Below are 14,032 nucleotides of genomic sequence, written 5' to 3'. Positions count from 1 at the left end.
CTTCAAGATATGCCTCTTCTTCATGGCTGCATCTGGACTACGATGAAAACGCTACTTACGTTGACTCAAGAAAGTCTCGACTTGAAAACACGGTGTGTATGTAACATGAACCCATGTCCTTCAACTGAATGTATACGCGAGAGGGGTTATTGATCTAGAGTTAACACCAAAACCCGGCCTAACTTCTTAATTTATTAGACCGTATCATCATGAAAAGGATCAGACAGGATTCTCAAAGGAGACTCAAACGTGGCAACAGGTCCGGTCAACCGGTCAACGATCAGCGCGAGTCAACGCGTTCAATCTCAAAAATTTAAGATGGGCAGGGTTGTGCACGCAGAAGAGTGTCTCCTGGCGTCTCCGCTCGATGATGACCCAATTGCGCCATATAGAAGTAAACTAATCACCTCTCCGACTCGCAGTCTTCCAAAAGGCCGCCGACTTCGAAATTTCCTGCCAGACAGAAACCCTTGCAACCCGGCTACCATGACTCGGACGCCGTTCAAACGGTTGGCAGCTCACGATTTGCACTTAATGCAGGGATGTGCAATTTCTAGGCACCCATCCTACGCCGCCGTGTCTGCCAAAATGATTTTGCCTCGAGGCGCGATACTGGGGTGGGAGTTTGTGCTCTTCCCTAGGCCTCTTGTTTAGCGACCATGTATTCGGTTCGGAATGAGGTATTGGCGACGGACCCTCCAGTACCTCCGGCTTTTCAAGACAAGCTTCTTGGGCGAGTGCGATGCGTTTTTTGCACTTCTGATCTCTCTGATCCGAGTACACTAGGTCGCTAGTCGTTGGATCGTATGTTAATGCGGTCAGTTGCACTTGCTTATCCATACTTCCTACCCTCTCCTCATCAAGCAGCCCTGCAGATGTTGTATATGCTGGAGATTATCCAGGCAAGCTGCTTCTCCACTACGTGCCTATTGCGCACCACATTAATTCGGGCGCGCTGGCAGGTTATTTATTTCTTCAAGCACTATCGTCGAGATCGACCACTCATCAAGGCTGGGATAATTATCAGCTTGGTGATGGATACGGTCTGTACCATAAGTCAGTTTGCTTGTGTATACTTGGTATGTCTCCATGATAACAACCCTATGAAATACGTTCACAAACCGCCCCTTAGCCCATACCAACGTATCTACTCAGTACAGGCGTAACGACCGCTGTGGTGTAATCCTTTCTGATATATCGTTTTTGGAGCTTGTGAGCGCGATTAAGCTCTCCGTTATACAGCCTAACAAATACCAAAGAACGCGCCAATGGATATTTCTGCGATACTTGGACTTGGAATGTTAACATCGGTGCGTAGACTCGTCGAATCCTACTCGGCCTATATGACATCGATTTCGCTGCACAGGCTGCCGGATTAATCGCCACTGCTGCCACCCAGATTATGTGCCCTCAGTACGCCGAACGATACAAGGGTCGCGTATATGTCACGTACGTTTGTGTGTCCATTTCCGTGGTCCACGATTAATTATCGCGTGATATTATACGGCTTCTTGCTAGTGCCTTGTGATGTTTGCATAGCCGTTAGCCTCACATTCCAGTCGAGAAAGATGAATCCTACATTTCAGGAGAGCAAGCGGTACCCTGTAAAGTGATATCCCTCTCACACCTTGTATTGACACTAAAAAAAGGGTTATCAACCGGCTCATCGGGTCAGTCATCTCTACGGGAACAGCATCTACGACCGCAGCCATCGTAATTCTGATAGGTATGTGTGTATGCTCCTCAATGCTTTAATCCACAATTTTGTCAGTTTTTCTAAAGATGCCTATGATCAACGGTAGGTCTTTGTTGCACACCAAATGACATTCTTTAATCAAGGACCAGTTTCGACCGGGGTGGCTTTTTGCTTGGGCCGCCTTTATTCGTTCACAATGGTGTGTGTGTGTGTTCTCTATGACTGACTATATTTATAACCCCCTCATGGTCGTGTCTGCAGCTGTACAGTCTGAACAAGAGGAGTGCTCTTCGTGCCGAAGGTTCCTCAGGCCATAGTAGTGGACATCAAGATCGAGCGGTCAATATTAACGCGGAACTGTTCAGTAGCGATGGAGGCATACGTAAATTGCTTTTTCCTTTCCCCATCACGTAATTACTGAAAAGCTTTCTTGAAAGACGTCCATCACACCGCACGGATAGATGTATCGGAAGCCGGTCGGGAGCGAGAGGTCGGTGATATCTTTTCTTACCTGGCCTTCTTCACTGATTTATTCGGCTCGCAGTCCTCTTCGCATTCTGCAGCTTCTGGTGTTCCTGCTCCAAAGGCAAGCTATGCTAATATTGAAGCATATCTTCTGCACAACCTTGACACAGCCGTTAACAAGACTGGTCCGGAAAACTATCAATCGGGTTGGGCTGTCTAGGCACCGTAATTTTATTGAAGTTAGTGGATTGTTATCTTATCTCGTTGACTTCACGTAATATTCAATCCGTCGCTAGTATGACTACGGTTATGATACTAGCTACTTAGTAGTAATAGTAGTCGCACTGGCAAATGGTCCCTATCAAGGGAACAGTCGAGGTTTTCTACGCCGTTGTTGACAAACAATTCAGCATCGTAGACCGCAAAAACCCATGCCGCTGTGAACATCATTGGTTTTCCGGACCAAACGCATCTCACGGAGTTGGATAACTTCGAGGAGGCATGATACAGACAAACTAGTTCTACATGGTGATAGTAGCTGGAAGAGCGTCGGTGGTGAGATGAGATGATTGCCGGTACTCGTCCAAGAATCATACAAGTGTCCGTGTCCGTCGCTCAAGTAATGTTTTGTTAAATAAGCCCTTAATCGCGGATGCTCGGGTATTGTGTTGCCGGATGATCGACCAACCATTTATGTTCAACACGACCTCTTCCATTGACCAGCTGGACTACTTTCGCGCATGTCATGCCACGTCTCGAATCTTGGAGTATCATACAGACTAACTTGTCTAACCCGGATGGCTACCAGTACCCACCGTTGATTCCCTTGGAACTACCACCTATCCCCACAGTGCTTCCCCAACTCTCGTCCCCGCAGCGTTCTCCTGCATGGCTACCTGACGGATGGATCCATACGACTCATATCGTCCCAGCGGCGTATCCTCGCTCTTCTCCTGATGTCGTACTCCCAGAGGCCTCCGTCTTTGACGCAAATTCCAACAAATCTGAAAGACAGAAGCTAACGGCTGAAAGACTCGAGCAACTACTGGCACTACGAGAGAAGGAAAACGGCAGAACTAGCCGCAACGACAAGCTCTTGTGGCTCTGTTTCAACAAATACACTCGGAAGAACACGGACGGCAAGGGTCTGACACTCTTCTTCGCTCACGCCAATGGATTCTGCAAGGAGGTATGGAACACAATTTTCCTACCCCAGCACTTGCATTCAGCATTTTCAGATATGGGAGACAACTATCTCATCCTTTCTCTCGTCGAGATCCGAACGATACGTATCCGAGATGTGGGTTTGGGACGCTGTCAATCAGGGCGATTCAGCGTTGTTAAATCAAGGCAAACTTAATTCTCTATGTGGGTCCATGACACTTCCTTGCTAGCATCTCACTAAATACTTCTGACGTTCTCAAGGCCATTGGCACGATCCTACCCGTGATATTCTCAATTTCTTGTTTCATCATATACCTTCAAAGCCGTCCTTGTCCGTCCCAACGCACCTCTCACGTGTCACCTCCGCAGAATCGGCACTTCGCAAGTCTCAGGGATTCTTCGACCGAAAGATTGTTATGGTAGGACATTCCTTTGGCGGGGCAGTTAGGTGTGTTTCGCTGTTTCAAATCAACTTCTTGCTGACGATAACCCATTCCCTGTAGCACCTTGGCAGCAATCAACTGCCCAGTTCTTTTCGATTCCCTTTTTCTCGTTGATCCCGTTATTGTAAAGCCCGGGTCCCCGCGTTCGTATGACCTTATGCGCGGTGCGCTCACCCGCAGAGACAGGTGGAAAAATAGGTAATCAACTAACCCCTTACCTGCTGACAAACGCTAACAACACTGTGCAGAGAAGAGGCTACTCTTCAACTACTTTCATCACCATTTTTCCAGAGATGGGATCCCGCAGTCGTCAAGTCCTATGCCGACTTTGGGATGTGCGAGACAGAGGATGGCCAGGTCACTCTGAAGACTCCTTCATTGCAAGAAGCGATCATGTTTGTCGATACATTTACTGGCTGCGATGAGGCATGGGTTAGATTATACAGAGGAGAGCTAGACGAGCGGATAGAAGTACGATGGGTGGTTCCCGGTTTTGGAGAGATAGAGTAAGCGCCCAGTTCATCGCCACGATAAGAATCTATCTCATGCTGCGTCAGGCTGGGCATGCCAGGAGCAACCCAAGAGCGTGTTTCCCTTCGGAAGAACGCGTCGAATGTCTTAATTGATGGCGCTGGGCATTTGATAGCCCAGGAAAGGCCAAAGGAGCTCGGTTAGTGATGACTTTTCATCTGATTACCTGCACTAAAGGAGATCGTCTAGCAAAGGAATTATCCTTGTTCTTGGAAAGGAAGTATGGCAAGGCCCAAGCAAATTTATAATCATGTTAGAGTATGAAAGAATGATTGTATATCAGGTATCAGTTGCTAGTAAGCGAAGAATCTACTGGCTAAGAATGGATGGCATTAAGTATTCTGAAGGATAAATATCCGACAGTAGCACCGCCAGCATATATACACAGCCGTATCGGAAAAGGGTTGTTTGTGAGGAAAGGGTAAGTGACTAGGACCAAAGTATCAATATTAAAGAATTTGTTGGCGCGGAGACAACTCACAATAGCCATTAATATGAGCACACCATTCTACCCAAGCGCCATATGACACAGTACACGCTACCATAGTAGGAATTGAGTATCGCGCGACGGTACGTTGAGAATATTTCTTCTCCAGCAAAAGAAAATCGGCAACGAGAGCGATGCCTGGAATCGCATGCAAGGAAAGATCGATGGATAACGGGAGAAACGGTACGGGCGTGCCATCTACAGTAGCACTGATCTTTATGAGACTTGGGAAAAACGTGATCAATGTCCAGTAGATCGAAGCTATCACGGCTTCAACCTAAACCATCATGAGGCCGCGAGGCGCAGCAGGAAGACTGAATGCTAACCGGCATGGCAACCATGATTAACGCACGCTTGAGTGTCCTCAAGGCTTGAGAAACAGTTGCCGGATTAGTACTCAAGCTGACGCGTCCTAGTCCATTGCTATTGGTATTTACCTTTGAATGAAGGCGCGAAGTCCACAAGTAGCCCTACGATCATGGCCAGAAATGCGATATGAAGCCTGAATAACAAGGAAATGAGAGATTAACGCGAATCAATACACAAAAACACTGACCCCAGGACGGTCAGGGCAGGATAGTGCCAACCATATTGCTTTGATGCGAGAGCACCCAATGGGAATGATTGATTTAACCAATTGAAGGCCCAGACCATGACGCCTGCAGCTGAACAGTGCAATAGTACTGGCCACAGGGAGAACGTCATTATGCTAAAACAACAGGACTCAGAGCTTCAATAGAGTAGAAGATCAAGGTTGGAGAGTCGTGCAATTCCGTGATTGTTCCCCGGCGAGGTCAAGGTAGTAATTCGTTTCACATACAGACGTTCCGAAAAACCTTGTCCACGGTTGCCAAACAAGGCAAGTAAAATTAAAAAAATAAAAAAATGCAAGAAAATTGTGAAAATAGCATGGTGCCTTCATTCGTGAGTATAATGTATCATAAATAGATTCGTTGAGGATGTACGAGGTGTATAGAGGTAATGTAACAGGTATGAGGCCAATAGGTCAATGGTAGGACGTCATGAGCGGGGTCTGTGCTAGCGGTAATGGGAGGCAGCGGCGGAGCATTAGAGTGGTGTGGGAGGCTGTGGAGATGTTTTCTCCCTTGTAAACAGTAATAAGTCGTTCCAAAATGAAAGTGGGTAACTTCCCTTGAAGATGTATGTTTAGCATACCAGCCACTGCGCCCTCTCCAAAGCTTCCCAGTCTACAACGCCTGAACCCCCACCAGCCCAGTCCTAACCGTGAAAACTGACGAAATAAAGCCAGGATATCCAGTTGCAGATGTCTTTGTCGCAGTGAAATGGTGCGGGCGGACTATGGCGTTGTGTTGCAGGAGACCGGGAGCTGTCGACGTCCAAACTGTGGCAAAATCACGGTGGCGGCTTGCTTGACTGAATGCAGAATCGTTCTTCAAAGCTGTCTTGTCTTTTCTTGTCTCTTGAATGAAGATGATGGCAAGAACGAAGGTGTGACCGGCTGTTCGGTGCGAGACAGCCTGAACATGTAAATCTGGTGGCGCTCACTAGTTCTTCATCGGTCAGATGTTCTTATTTCAAGTATTATCTTTACGACACACTGCAGCACCCATGGATCATTAAATTTGTATCTTTCTACTAAATGACACGCACAAATGAAGTCTGTATGCTATTTCTACGATTTTCTTGTATTTATCTGATTTTTTGATTTTACCTGCCCTTTTTGGCAGTGTGGACAAGGTTTTTCGGAACGTCTGTAATGAACGGCCCGAATGTTTTCGGTGAATTCCGGATGCTTAATTTTAGGGCAAATCAGTCTTCAATAAATCCGCCGAAGGACTGGCCTTACCAAGGTGGAGAGTAGCGCGTTCGTGGTCATCTTCAGATGCGAAACTTTCGTGTCATATCAAGCTCGGTCGTCGGTTACAGGGTATTTACTATACAGAAGGTAACCAGAAGAAAAGGTCGTTGGTCATGGTTGTGATGGTGCAGGTTGGGTGCAAGCGGAATGCTTGTGTACTGCGAGTGCTGAATACACGGTTGCGCGCCTTATGACGCAGGTGGGTAGCATTTTAAGGCTGTTTAAGGGCGTGCCGGTAAGGTCCGGACATTTTCTAGTGGCTGTACGGCGTCGGCAACTAAACTTGAACTGAGCCACTCTCTTGCCAGTGCGACTACGACGACTACTACTGCTACTACTCCGGTCTTCGGGATTTAAGCCTCAAGTATCGGGGTTTTCGTTTGAAAAATGGGATGGCTATTGTTACACATGCGACGGAGAAAGAAATGGGGTCGGGAACGGTCTTTGAAAGGACCTTCATTGACGAACAGCCAATCGCGGAGGTGCGCTGGTTCAGTGATTTCGATTAGGAATTGAAATTGTTGTATTTCACAGAGGCAGATGGTGGTCACAGCGAGGACGTCATGATGCGCGGGGTGGAGGGTCACTTTGGTGGAGTTGGGAGCAAAGACACCGAGAAAGTAGGAGGGGCCTTCTGCGGGTGCATTGGCGGGGAGAGACACGGGATAGGTTGGGGGGATAGGAGAGTCTTTGGGGGGAGTGCTCGGTGCGAGGAGGGACAGCGTGTAAAACAGACGCACACCATACTCCGAGACGATCTTGTCCTGCGCAAAGAGGGTAGACACCTCAGGGAAAGCGACTTGCGCATGCTGTCCGAGCTTGGACGCGAGCAGAACGCCTCAGATCAAGCAAATCGTGGACTGAAGAAGTTGGTATTAAAAATCTTCCTTTGCTCTCTTGTCGACTGATTGATCTCTTCTTAGTCCACGATACTGTATCCCACGAATTCGAGTTAGCTCGATGACATCGCAGTCACCTCCCTTTCCCTCGTCAATCCCATGTTATGGATAGGACGTTCCTCCAGCTAATGAGATAAGCAAGTCCCGAGGACGCAGATCTACGTCAAGGTAGGGTGGAAAAACATGAGGGGTGCCAGTGAGATTCTGTAGCGACTGGAGGACCTGAAGTTCAAGAAGCATGGTTCTTCCTTGGACAGGCTCTGTAGTGCCAGATTCGTCAAACGGGATCGATTGATCTGCTCAGGCTGAATTCCGCGTCGACACATATCCTTGTAGTTGAAAACGAAATTTCTTGCTTACATTCGTGAAGTCAAGAGTTGATACCAAAGCTGTACTTCTATATTAGCGCGAAGCTGCTTCCAGTGAAAGAGGAATCGCAAACGAAGTGCGTACGCAATGACAGCAAATGTAAATTGAATCAGAAACTCGTCTTCCCCTACCCCTCCACCTAGGTGGAGGGTACACACTTCGCGCCAAACAAACCCTCGCTCATCTCCACCCAGCAGCGAGCCCTCCGACAAGCAACGAAGAAAGGTGGGGGTCGGGAGCGGGGAGTACGGCAAGACATCTCTCCAGGTCGGCATCTTGAGCCAAGGATCCGACCGAATGTACCGCAAGCACTATGGAACCCAAAGCAGCATCCATCAACAGGCGCACATACCGTCCGTCGGGTCACACAGAGCTCTGAGAAATGTATAGAATAAGGAAGGATGTTGTATGCCTCTCCCTCCAGGCAAGGTGAGCAAGGATCGTCGCTGAGGGTAATCCGAGGGGTAGGCTAATACTAAAAGCTCGTTCACGCTGGCCAAGTTGTACCTTGAAATCGAGGCGTGAACGGACCTAAAACCTCCCAAATAGTCGTCTAGACGTCTATTCCTCCTCTCGTGATACTTTCATCTGCCCTCTTATCGCATACAATCGGACGAGGCAGAATGCTCCGCTTCCCTATCTCTTGCGGCTCTTGGTAAAAAGACGACTTTGTCTAGTCTCGGTCGCGTTCGATGGCGTAAGGTAACTGGTGAATCGTTGGAATTGGTGAGAATCGTTATTGAAATCGGCAAGTTGATCCTCAAGTATCAGCATTGGGACCTGTTTGCGTGTCAAAGAACAAATAGCAAGGATGGACGATAAGTTTTGGACAAATCGCAACTACCCACGTGGCGACCATCACCTTTGGGTTCCGACCACCACCATGTCTCTCCCTCCAAACCTACTTCTGTTTACTTCTCTCGTAGCGAAAGACTGGCAGAGATACAAGCCGATGGCACGTCGGACATGGACGACTCCTGACTTCAGGTCATCATGAACAATCTCTGACTCCGCCTCCACTTCCTGCTCGCTACACAAGTTTCTTTTGACCTCTTATGAACTGGCCACAGCCCGCATCTCTTGACCCTGGTTTGGGAGATGATTTTCGTTTTCCATCCGTTCAATTTATGTCTGTACTATGCAATAGTCAGGACACTATCGGGTTCGCGGCGTGGGCCTTGGATGTACTTTAAATCGAAGGGTCAGCCGTGGAAACAGAATCACACTGGGAAGATGAACATTTTCGACAAACCAGAATTTGAGCACAATCGTTACGTTTTGAGAGCATCGTTTGGGAGACAACGAACTTCGCATTTTGGAGGAATCTAAATCCTATGCCGCCCGCCAGAGATACATTTCGGAAGGACACTTGAAATTTTATGTACAACAATCGCCAAGATCCACCTCCCAAAACGTCACCTTGTTGCACAGGTTCTGGTTGCCCTCAAATTCCCATCTTTCCGATGTGAATGTATATCTGTTCGGATAATACGTACTCATTGATCTCTAGATCCGATTGCCTTACTCTCTTCGCGCTTTGTTACCGGTTGCGAAAACCTCAAGATGATAGCTAGAGTTAGTGACAAGATAATCTTCGCGACGCGTCCCTGATAATCGCGAAATCAGCCAGTGGCTTATTTCTTGCAATGTTTTCGACGATTGGTTTTCCTGTAAGTTCATTCCTGTCTCCATGTCCATATCCTTCTTTACTAATTCCCCAACCTAGGATTGCGATACGATTCATAGTCCACTGTCATTGTTACTTATCTATGATCGGAAACCAGCTACCCCTTACAGTTTCTCGCTCCCACCGATACTCTCTCGTCATGTCTTCAGAATTTTTACTGTGAACGTATCGCCAGTAATTTTGCTGTTATGGAATGTATATCAACACCTGGCATAACAACATCCATGGTCATATTTTAGTGGAGCTGAAGTGACGATCTACATCAGTCCTGATACCAAAGACGCGTATTGATGTGTCCTCCCGCTGTGATCGGCGTCTGAAACCGGAATCGGGGCAGAGCCCTAACAAGATCGACATACGTCGCTCCGTCTCCCAACACATCAGACCTCAGAATCTTTATGAGCGAACTCGTAAAGACACCGCCCCATACCTCCGCGCCCTTCTCCTTTTTTACCCGCTTCGCTCTTGCAACCTCATCTCCCCTGCACGCCGCTACGATCACATGAGAATCCATATCCGGGACCCAGTCCTCTACAACGACGGATCGATAACCAGGGAGGTCTTTGAGGGCTTCTTCAGCAGCGAAGAGCATATCCTTGAGCGAAGCACGCTCCAGTGGAGGAGCAGTCCGCACTCCTGGACTCAATGTTCGAGTGACACTGCCTGCGTGGCAGCAGTCCAGAATGATGGTAATCCGATGCCCTTTCGTACGAGAGATTTGGGAGAGGATAGTGTTGAGCTCTCGGTCGGTGATATCAGGGATGAGCGCCCCACTACCGTCGGCCCGGGTATTGCGATCCATTGGACAAAGCACCTCGACGAATTTACGAGAGCGTTCATTATCGTGCTCCTCGTCGAAATCGGGCTCGTCGTCGTCGTCTGACAACGGGTAGCGAGAGCCGTGTCCAGCGAAAAAGATGATGATGGAATCGCCGTGCTCGATGTTATGGTTGGTGGCGAGACCGAAAAGAACAGATAGAATGTTTGCCCGGGAAGGGGTGGAGGAAGGAGCGTTTGAATTGTCACTCCGGTCCGCCGATCCGAGAAGACATTGGATTCGTTCCTTTGGCACGAGAAGGTCTTCTTCAAGGTATTGTTTTATTGTTAAGGCGTCCGCCACGCAGCCGCGCAATGGGTAGTATGCATACCCGTCAATTCCAATGACAACCGCCCAAACTCGACGGGGGTCAATACGCGGCCGTAACTGGATTGTTCCTCATCAGTATTGAAAGTCGATGGAAATAAGTGTATACTTTGTGTATCCTTACATCCAATTTTACAAAATTGTCCATTGTCGTGCTCTTTTGCTAGCTGCGCCTCGGGCTCTTGTGGATTTATTGCAGAGTCGACGATATTAGCCCTAAGTAGAGCATAATGGTATTAGTCCAGACTCCAGAGATGCATGTAAATATGCGTACTTGAATGTTATACGCACACTTGGGTCTGTGTATGCTCCAGAAAGAAGGTAGAACTGTAGTAATGGCTAAGAGCATCTGATATGTGCTTTATAGTTGCAGCGTGGATGAGATAAATATAGCAAACCAAGACCATGTTGAAACTGGCAGCCCTAGAGATGGCCATTAAGTGCAGGAAACTCAAGAGCGCTCTGCTGACGCTGCTCTTCCAATGGTACCCTGACTTGACCCTGACAGAACTCTATCTAGTAAAGGATAAAGATACCAAACACGGCTGCCCGTCCAATGGTACCCTGACGAAACACTGTCTTCCGATATGGTGTTCTGACAGAACTCTGTCTAATCAAGGACAAAGATATTAGACGCAGCTGCTCTTCCAATGGTACCCTGATGAAACTCTATCTAGTAAAGGATAAAGATACCAAACGCGGCTGCTCTTCCAATGGTACCTGACGAAACTCTGTCTTCCAATGGTGCCCTGATGAAACTCTGTCTAATAAAGGACAAAAATATTAGACGCAGCTGCTCTTCCGAGTCAATGGTACCCTGACTTGACCCTGACGGAACTCTATCGAATAAAGGGCAAACATACCGGGCTGGTAGGCAGCTCCGGATCTTTTCAAGAACACATTGTTGACGCCATTTTATTACAGTACCTGAGTCACATTGACGACCTACTGTATGTGAGTGTGTCCTTTCATGCATAGCCATGTGCACCAAATATCATTATACTGATCATGCAGCTATGCAGTTCACTAGTGGAATGGTATTGACGCCAAGATTGATTGTCAGTCCAAGAGGCTTGCTTGTTGGGAGTTAGCATGAAATGAGCATGGGAGATTTGAGCTTAGCGTCGATGCTATGAGAAAGGTTCCACGGAGACAAATCACAGGGAGGGAAGACAAGGTCAGTACCGTTCGCTGACGCTGTGTTCTACTCATTGGCGAACAAAACCAGGTGCATCTTACTTGAGTGACTGAGTACTAGTCAGCACAGGCAAGGATGCAGGAGCGAGAGTGATAGGCCCGAAGGAAAACGTGGGCCTGGGCGTCGTGCGGCCGGTGGAGCATATCACTTTTCAACGTCAACGCTGGTTGATCCTGCATCAGTTTGCATCAGCCAGTACTGGTGAGAAGATGATAGGTCCCGCGGATGATATCGTCAACCTGGATTAAGATTCTGACTTGGTCACTCCGTATTCCGCTCTGATTCTGTGGAATGTGAGCAGAGAAAGGTGAAAGGCGAAAGATGTATGAATGGGGTGGTCCGGGGTCATTGCCATCGATTAGCGTATACGTCCTTGTCGACCCGCCGGAGGTTCAATTCCCCTGATGCATGTCTAATCAATCTGTGCATTGTTTTTTTTTTTTTTTTACTTTTGTCAAATGATAAAGTACTTTTATCGATAGTGATATGCCTGCCTGGCGTCTACCCTTGGAAAACACGTATAAATCTTAATTTTATTATCCTACAAACTACGTTTGTAGCTGTGCGAGTAAGAAAGAACCTGCAAGGTACACAGCAAGAAGTGTTAAACCCCACTGCGTCAGTAAGGACTCAGCCATGACAAGCCTAAGGGCTCGGGCAACAGACCGGTGATCTGATGACTCAGCTCGAGTGACCGAAGGTCCAGGCAGGTCGAAAGCACATGGCTCCAGCTGAACCGGCATCCCAGGCACTGATGGCTGCCTGATGGCATCGGTCTGAAAGTAAGAATAACAAAACAAAGAATGATCGTGTACGGCTTTACTTACCTGGCAGCTTTCCTAGTCTCTCAGGCAGACGGTTGGCTCACCGGGTAGATGAGAAACAAGAACCGTAACACCAGGGGCTCTGACCCGGTACAGGTAAAACTTAGTATCATGAGCCAGGACACCAGATTGTGGCACAAGATCATGATCGGGTTCACCTGGGAGCCGGGATATGAGCTCATATCCACCCGGCTCAGTCAGCAGGCGCAGTAATAGTACCTGGAAAGATTGGAAATATAGATAGGGTAGAATAGTATAAATACTGTCCATGTAACTAGCAGGAGGTCAGGTTTCTGACCCCCGGAACGCTACCAAGCAAATTAGTACGGGTTTTGGTTAAGAGCTTTGAGTCCTAGACTCACCTGGAATTGTATTTAGTGACCTGGTCACGTTTTGTGTGCAAGAACCGTTCAGAAAGCAGTCAGTTCAGAAAGATACAGACAGACAGTCAGAAGTACAGTCCAGAATCCATGTTAGCACCAGTAAAACTGCAACCAGGCAGACAGTATCAGTTCAGACACTGCACCAGGCAGTTAGTACGCATTCAGGAAACTGCACCAGGCAGCCTGTTGGTATCAGATTGTGTTCGGTAACACAGAAAGTCCAGATTTGTGTCGTTTCAGAATATTGCAATCAAACAAATTATATTCATTATCAACCCGGAACTAGTATCCACAGTACAAGCATCGACCCGGTGTAACTTACCCCTTCGAACCGCAATTATTGAGTGTGTTAGGGTGTGTGTGTGTGTAGCACTTCACCTTCCTTAGCATAGTTAGTACCTTTCATCTGGAGCCCACCGCGAGGGGGTATATATCTAGTTGAAGCTTGTATTGGAATTAATAGTTCCACAACCTGGAAGAAGATTCACGTCTTCTACCTGATCCGAATAGTGTTCAATCGCTGCAGAAAGCCGCACGAGACACACGGAAACTACAAGCAGCATGAGAGGCAGCAGAGCACAGATTGCACCACGAAGCTGAAGTAGCAGCTGGTATAGTTCCGAATGTAACACGGAGAAGACAAGAAGCAGATCAGTGGGATCTAGAAGCCGAGATAGAAGCAAACACTGCTGCAGCAGCCTCGGACCGAGCAAGGATCGAAAGAGAATTGCATGACGCTTCCCCGGAACTTGATTCACCGAGTTCTAGTCTTCCTGGTAGCACTAGGCCAGCCACCAACTTCAGTTCAAATCTGAACTCGCAACCTCAACAGAATCCTACACAACCACAGTCATTAAACATGGCTACCAAGCGACAGATGCCGATGGAGTCATCAAGAGATG

General features: G+C 47.8%; 5 protein-coding genes across 5 annotated transcripts; 3 read left to right on the top strand and 2 right to left on the bottom strand.

The window, feature by feature from the left end:
- Positions 1 to 659: 659 nt before the first annotated feature.
- EV420DRAFT_1472294 (uncharacterized protein) lies at positions 660 to 2,381 on the top strand (the record flags this gene model as incomplete). Its single annotated transcript, XM_060469040.1, has 12 exons — positions 660 to 737; positions 787 to 804; positions 963 to 1,043; positions 1,156 to 1,212; positions 1,319 to 1,457; positions 1,540 to 1,609; positions 1,650 to 1,726; positions 1,772 to 1,798; positions 1,840 to 1,895; positions 1,958 to 2,078; positions 2,122 to 2,186; positions 2,241 to 2,381. The coding sequence occupies 12 exons, from the start codon at positions 660 to 662 to the stop codon at positions 2,379 to 2,381; spliced, it is 930 nt and encodes a 309-aa protein (XP_060338776.1).
- Positions 2,382 to 2,851: 470 nt separating this feature from the next.
- EV420DRAFT_132 (alpha beta-hydrolase) lies at positions 2,852 to 4,581 on the top strand. The gene is made up of 7 exons (XM_060468712.1): positions 2,852 to 3,350; positions 3,400 to 3,529; positions 3,587 to 3,773; positions 3,829 to 3,966; positions 4,017 to 4,274; positions 4,326 to 4,438; positions 4,489 to 4,581. The coding sequence occupies exons 1-7, from the start codon at positions 2,907 to 2,909 to the stop codon at positions 4,545 to 4,547; spliced, it is 1,329 nt and encodes a 442-aa protein (XP_060338775.1). The 5' UTR covers positions 2,852 to 2,906; the 3' UTR covers positions 4,548 to 4,581.
- Positions 4,582 to 4,615: 34 nt separating this feature from the next.
- EV420DRAFT_1258021 (FAR-17a/AIG1-like protein) lies at positions 4,616 to 5,491 on the bottom strand (the record flags this gene model as incomplete). Its single annotated transcript, XM_060466868.1, has 5 exons — positions 4,616 to 4,728; positions 4,781 to 5,063; positions 5,113 to 5,198; positions 5,224 to 5,288; positions 5,343 to 5,491. 5 exons carry the CDS (start codon positions 5,489 to 5,491, stop codon positions 4,616 to 4,618), a joined length of 696 nt encoding a protein of 231 aa, XP_060338774.1.
- Positions 5,492 to 6,816: 1,325 nt separating this feature from the next.
- Positions 6,817 to 8,284, top strand: EV420DRAFT_1472291 (uncharacterized protein; the record flags this gene model as incomplete). Its single annotated transcript, XM_060469039.1, has 6 exons — positions 6,817 to 6,861; positions 6,935 to 7,108; positions 7,163 to 7,498; positions 7,638 to 7,693; positions 7,896 to 7,970; positions 8,038 to 8,284. 6 exons carry the CDS (start codon positions 6,817 to 6,819, stop codon positions 8,282 to 8,284), a joined length of 933 nt encoding a protein of 310 aa, XP_060338773.1.
- Positions 8,285 to 10,230: 1,946 nt separating this feature from the next.
- On the bottom strand, positions 10,231 to 10,758 carry EV420DRAFT_1215778 (peptidase C14, caspase domain-containing protein; the record flags this gene model as incomplete). Its single annotated transcript, XM_060466404.1, has 1 exon — positions 10,231 to 10,758. A coding segment is annotated over one exon (528 nt), but the record flags the coding sequence as incomplete, so codon positions are not given.
- Positions 10,759 to 14,032: the final 3,274 nt, after the last annotated feature.

The sequence above is a fragment of the Desarmillaria tabescens genome (genome assembly GCF_030435595.1).
Source record: "Desarmillaria tabescens strain CCBAS 213 chromosome Unknown EV420scaffold_1, whole genome shotgun sequence".
In the NCBI taxonomy this organism is placed as follows: Eukaryota; Fungi; Basidiomycota; class Agaricomycetes; order Agaricales; family Physalacriaceae; genus Desarmillaria; species Desarmillaria tabescens.
This window is presented reverse-complemented; position numbering and strand designations above follow the sequence as displayed.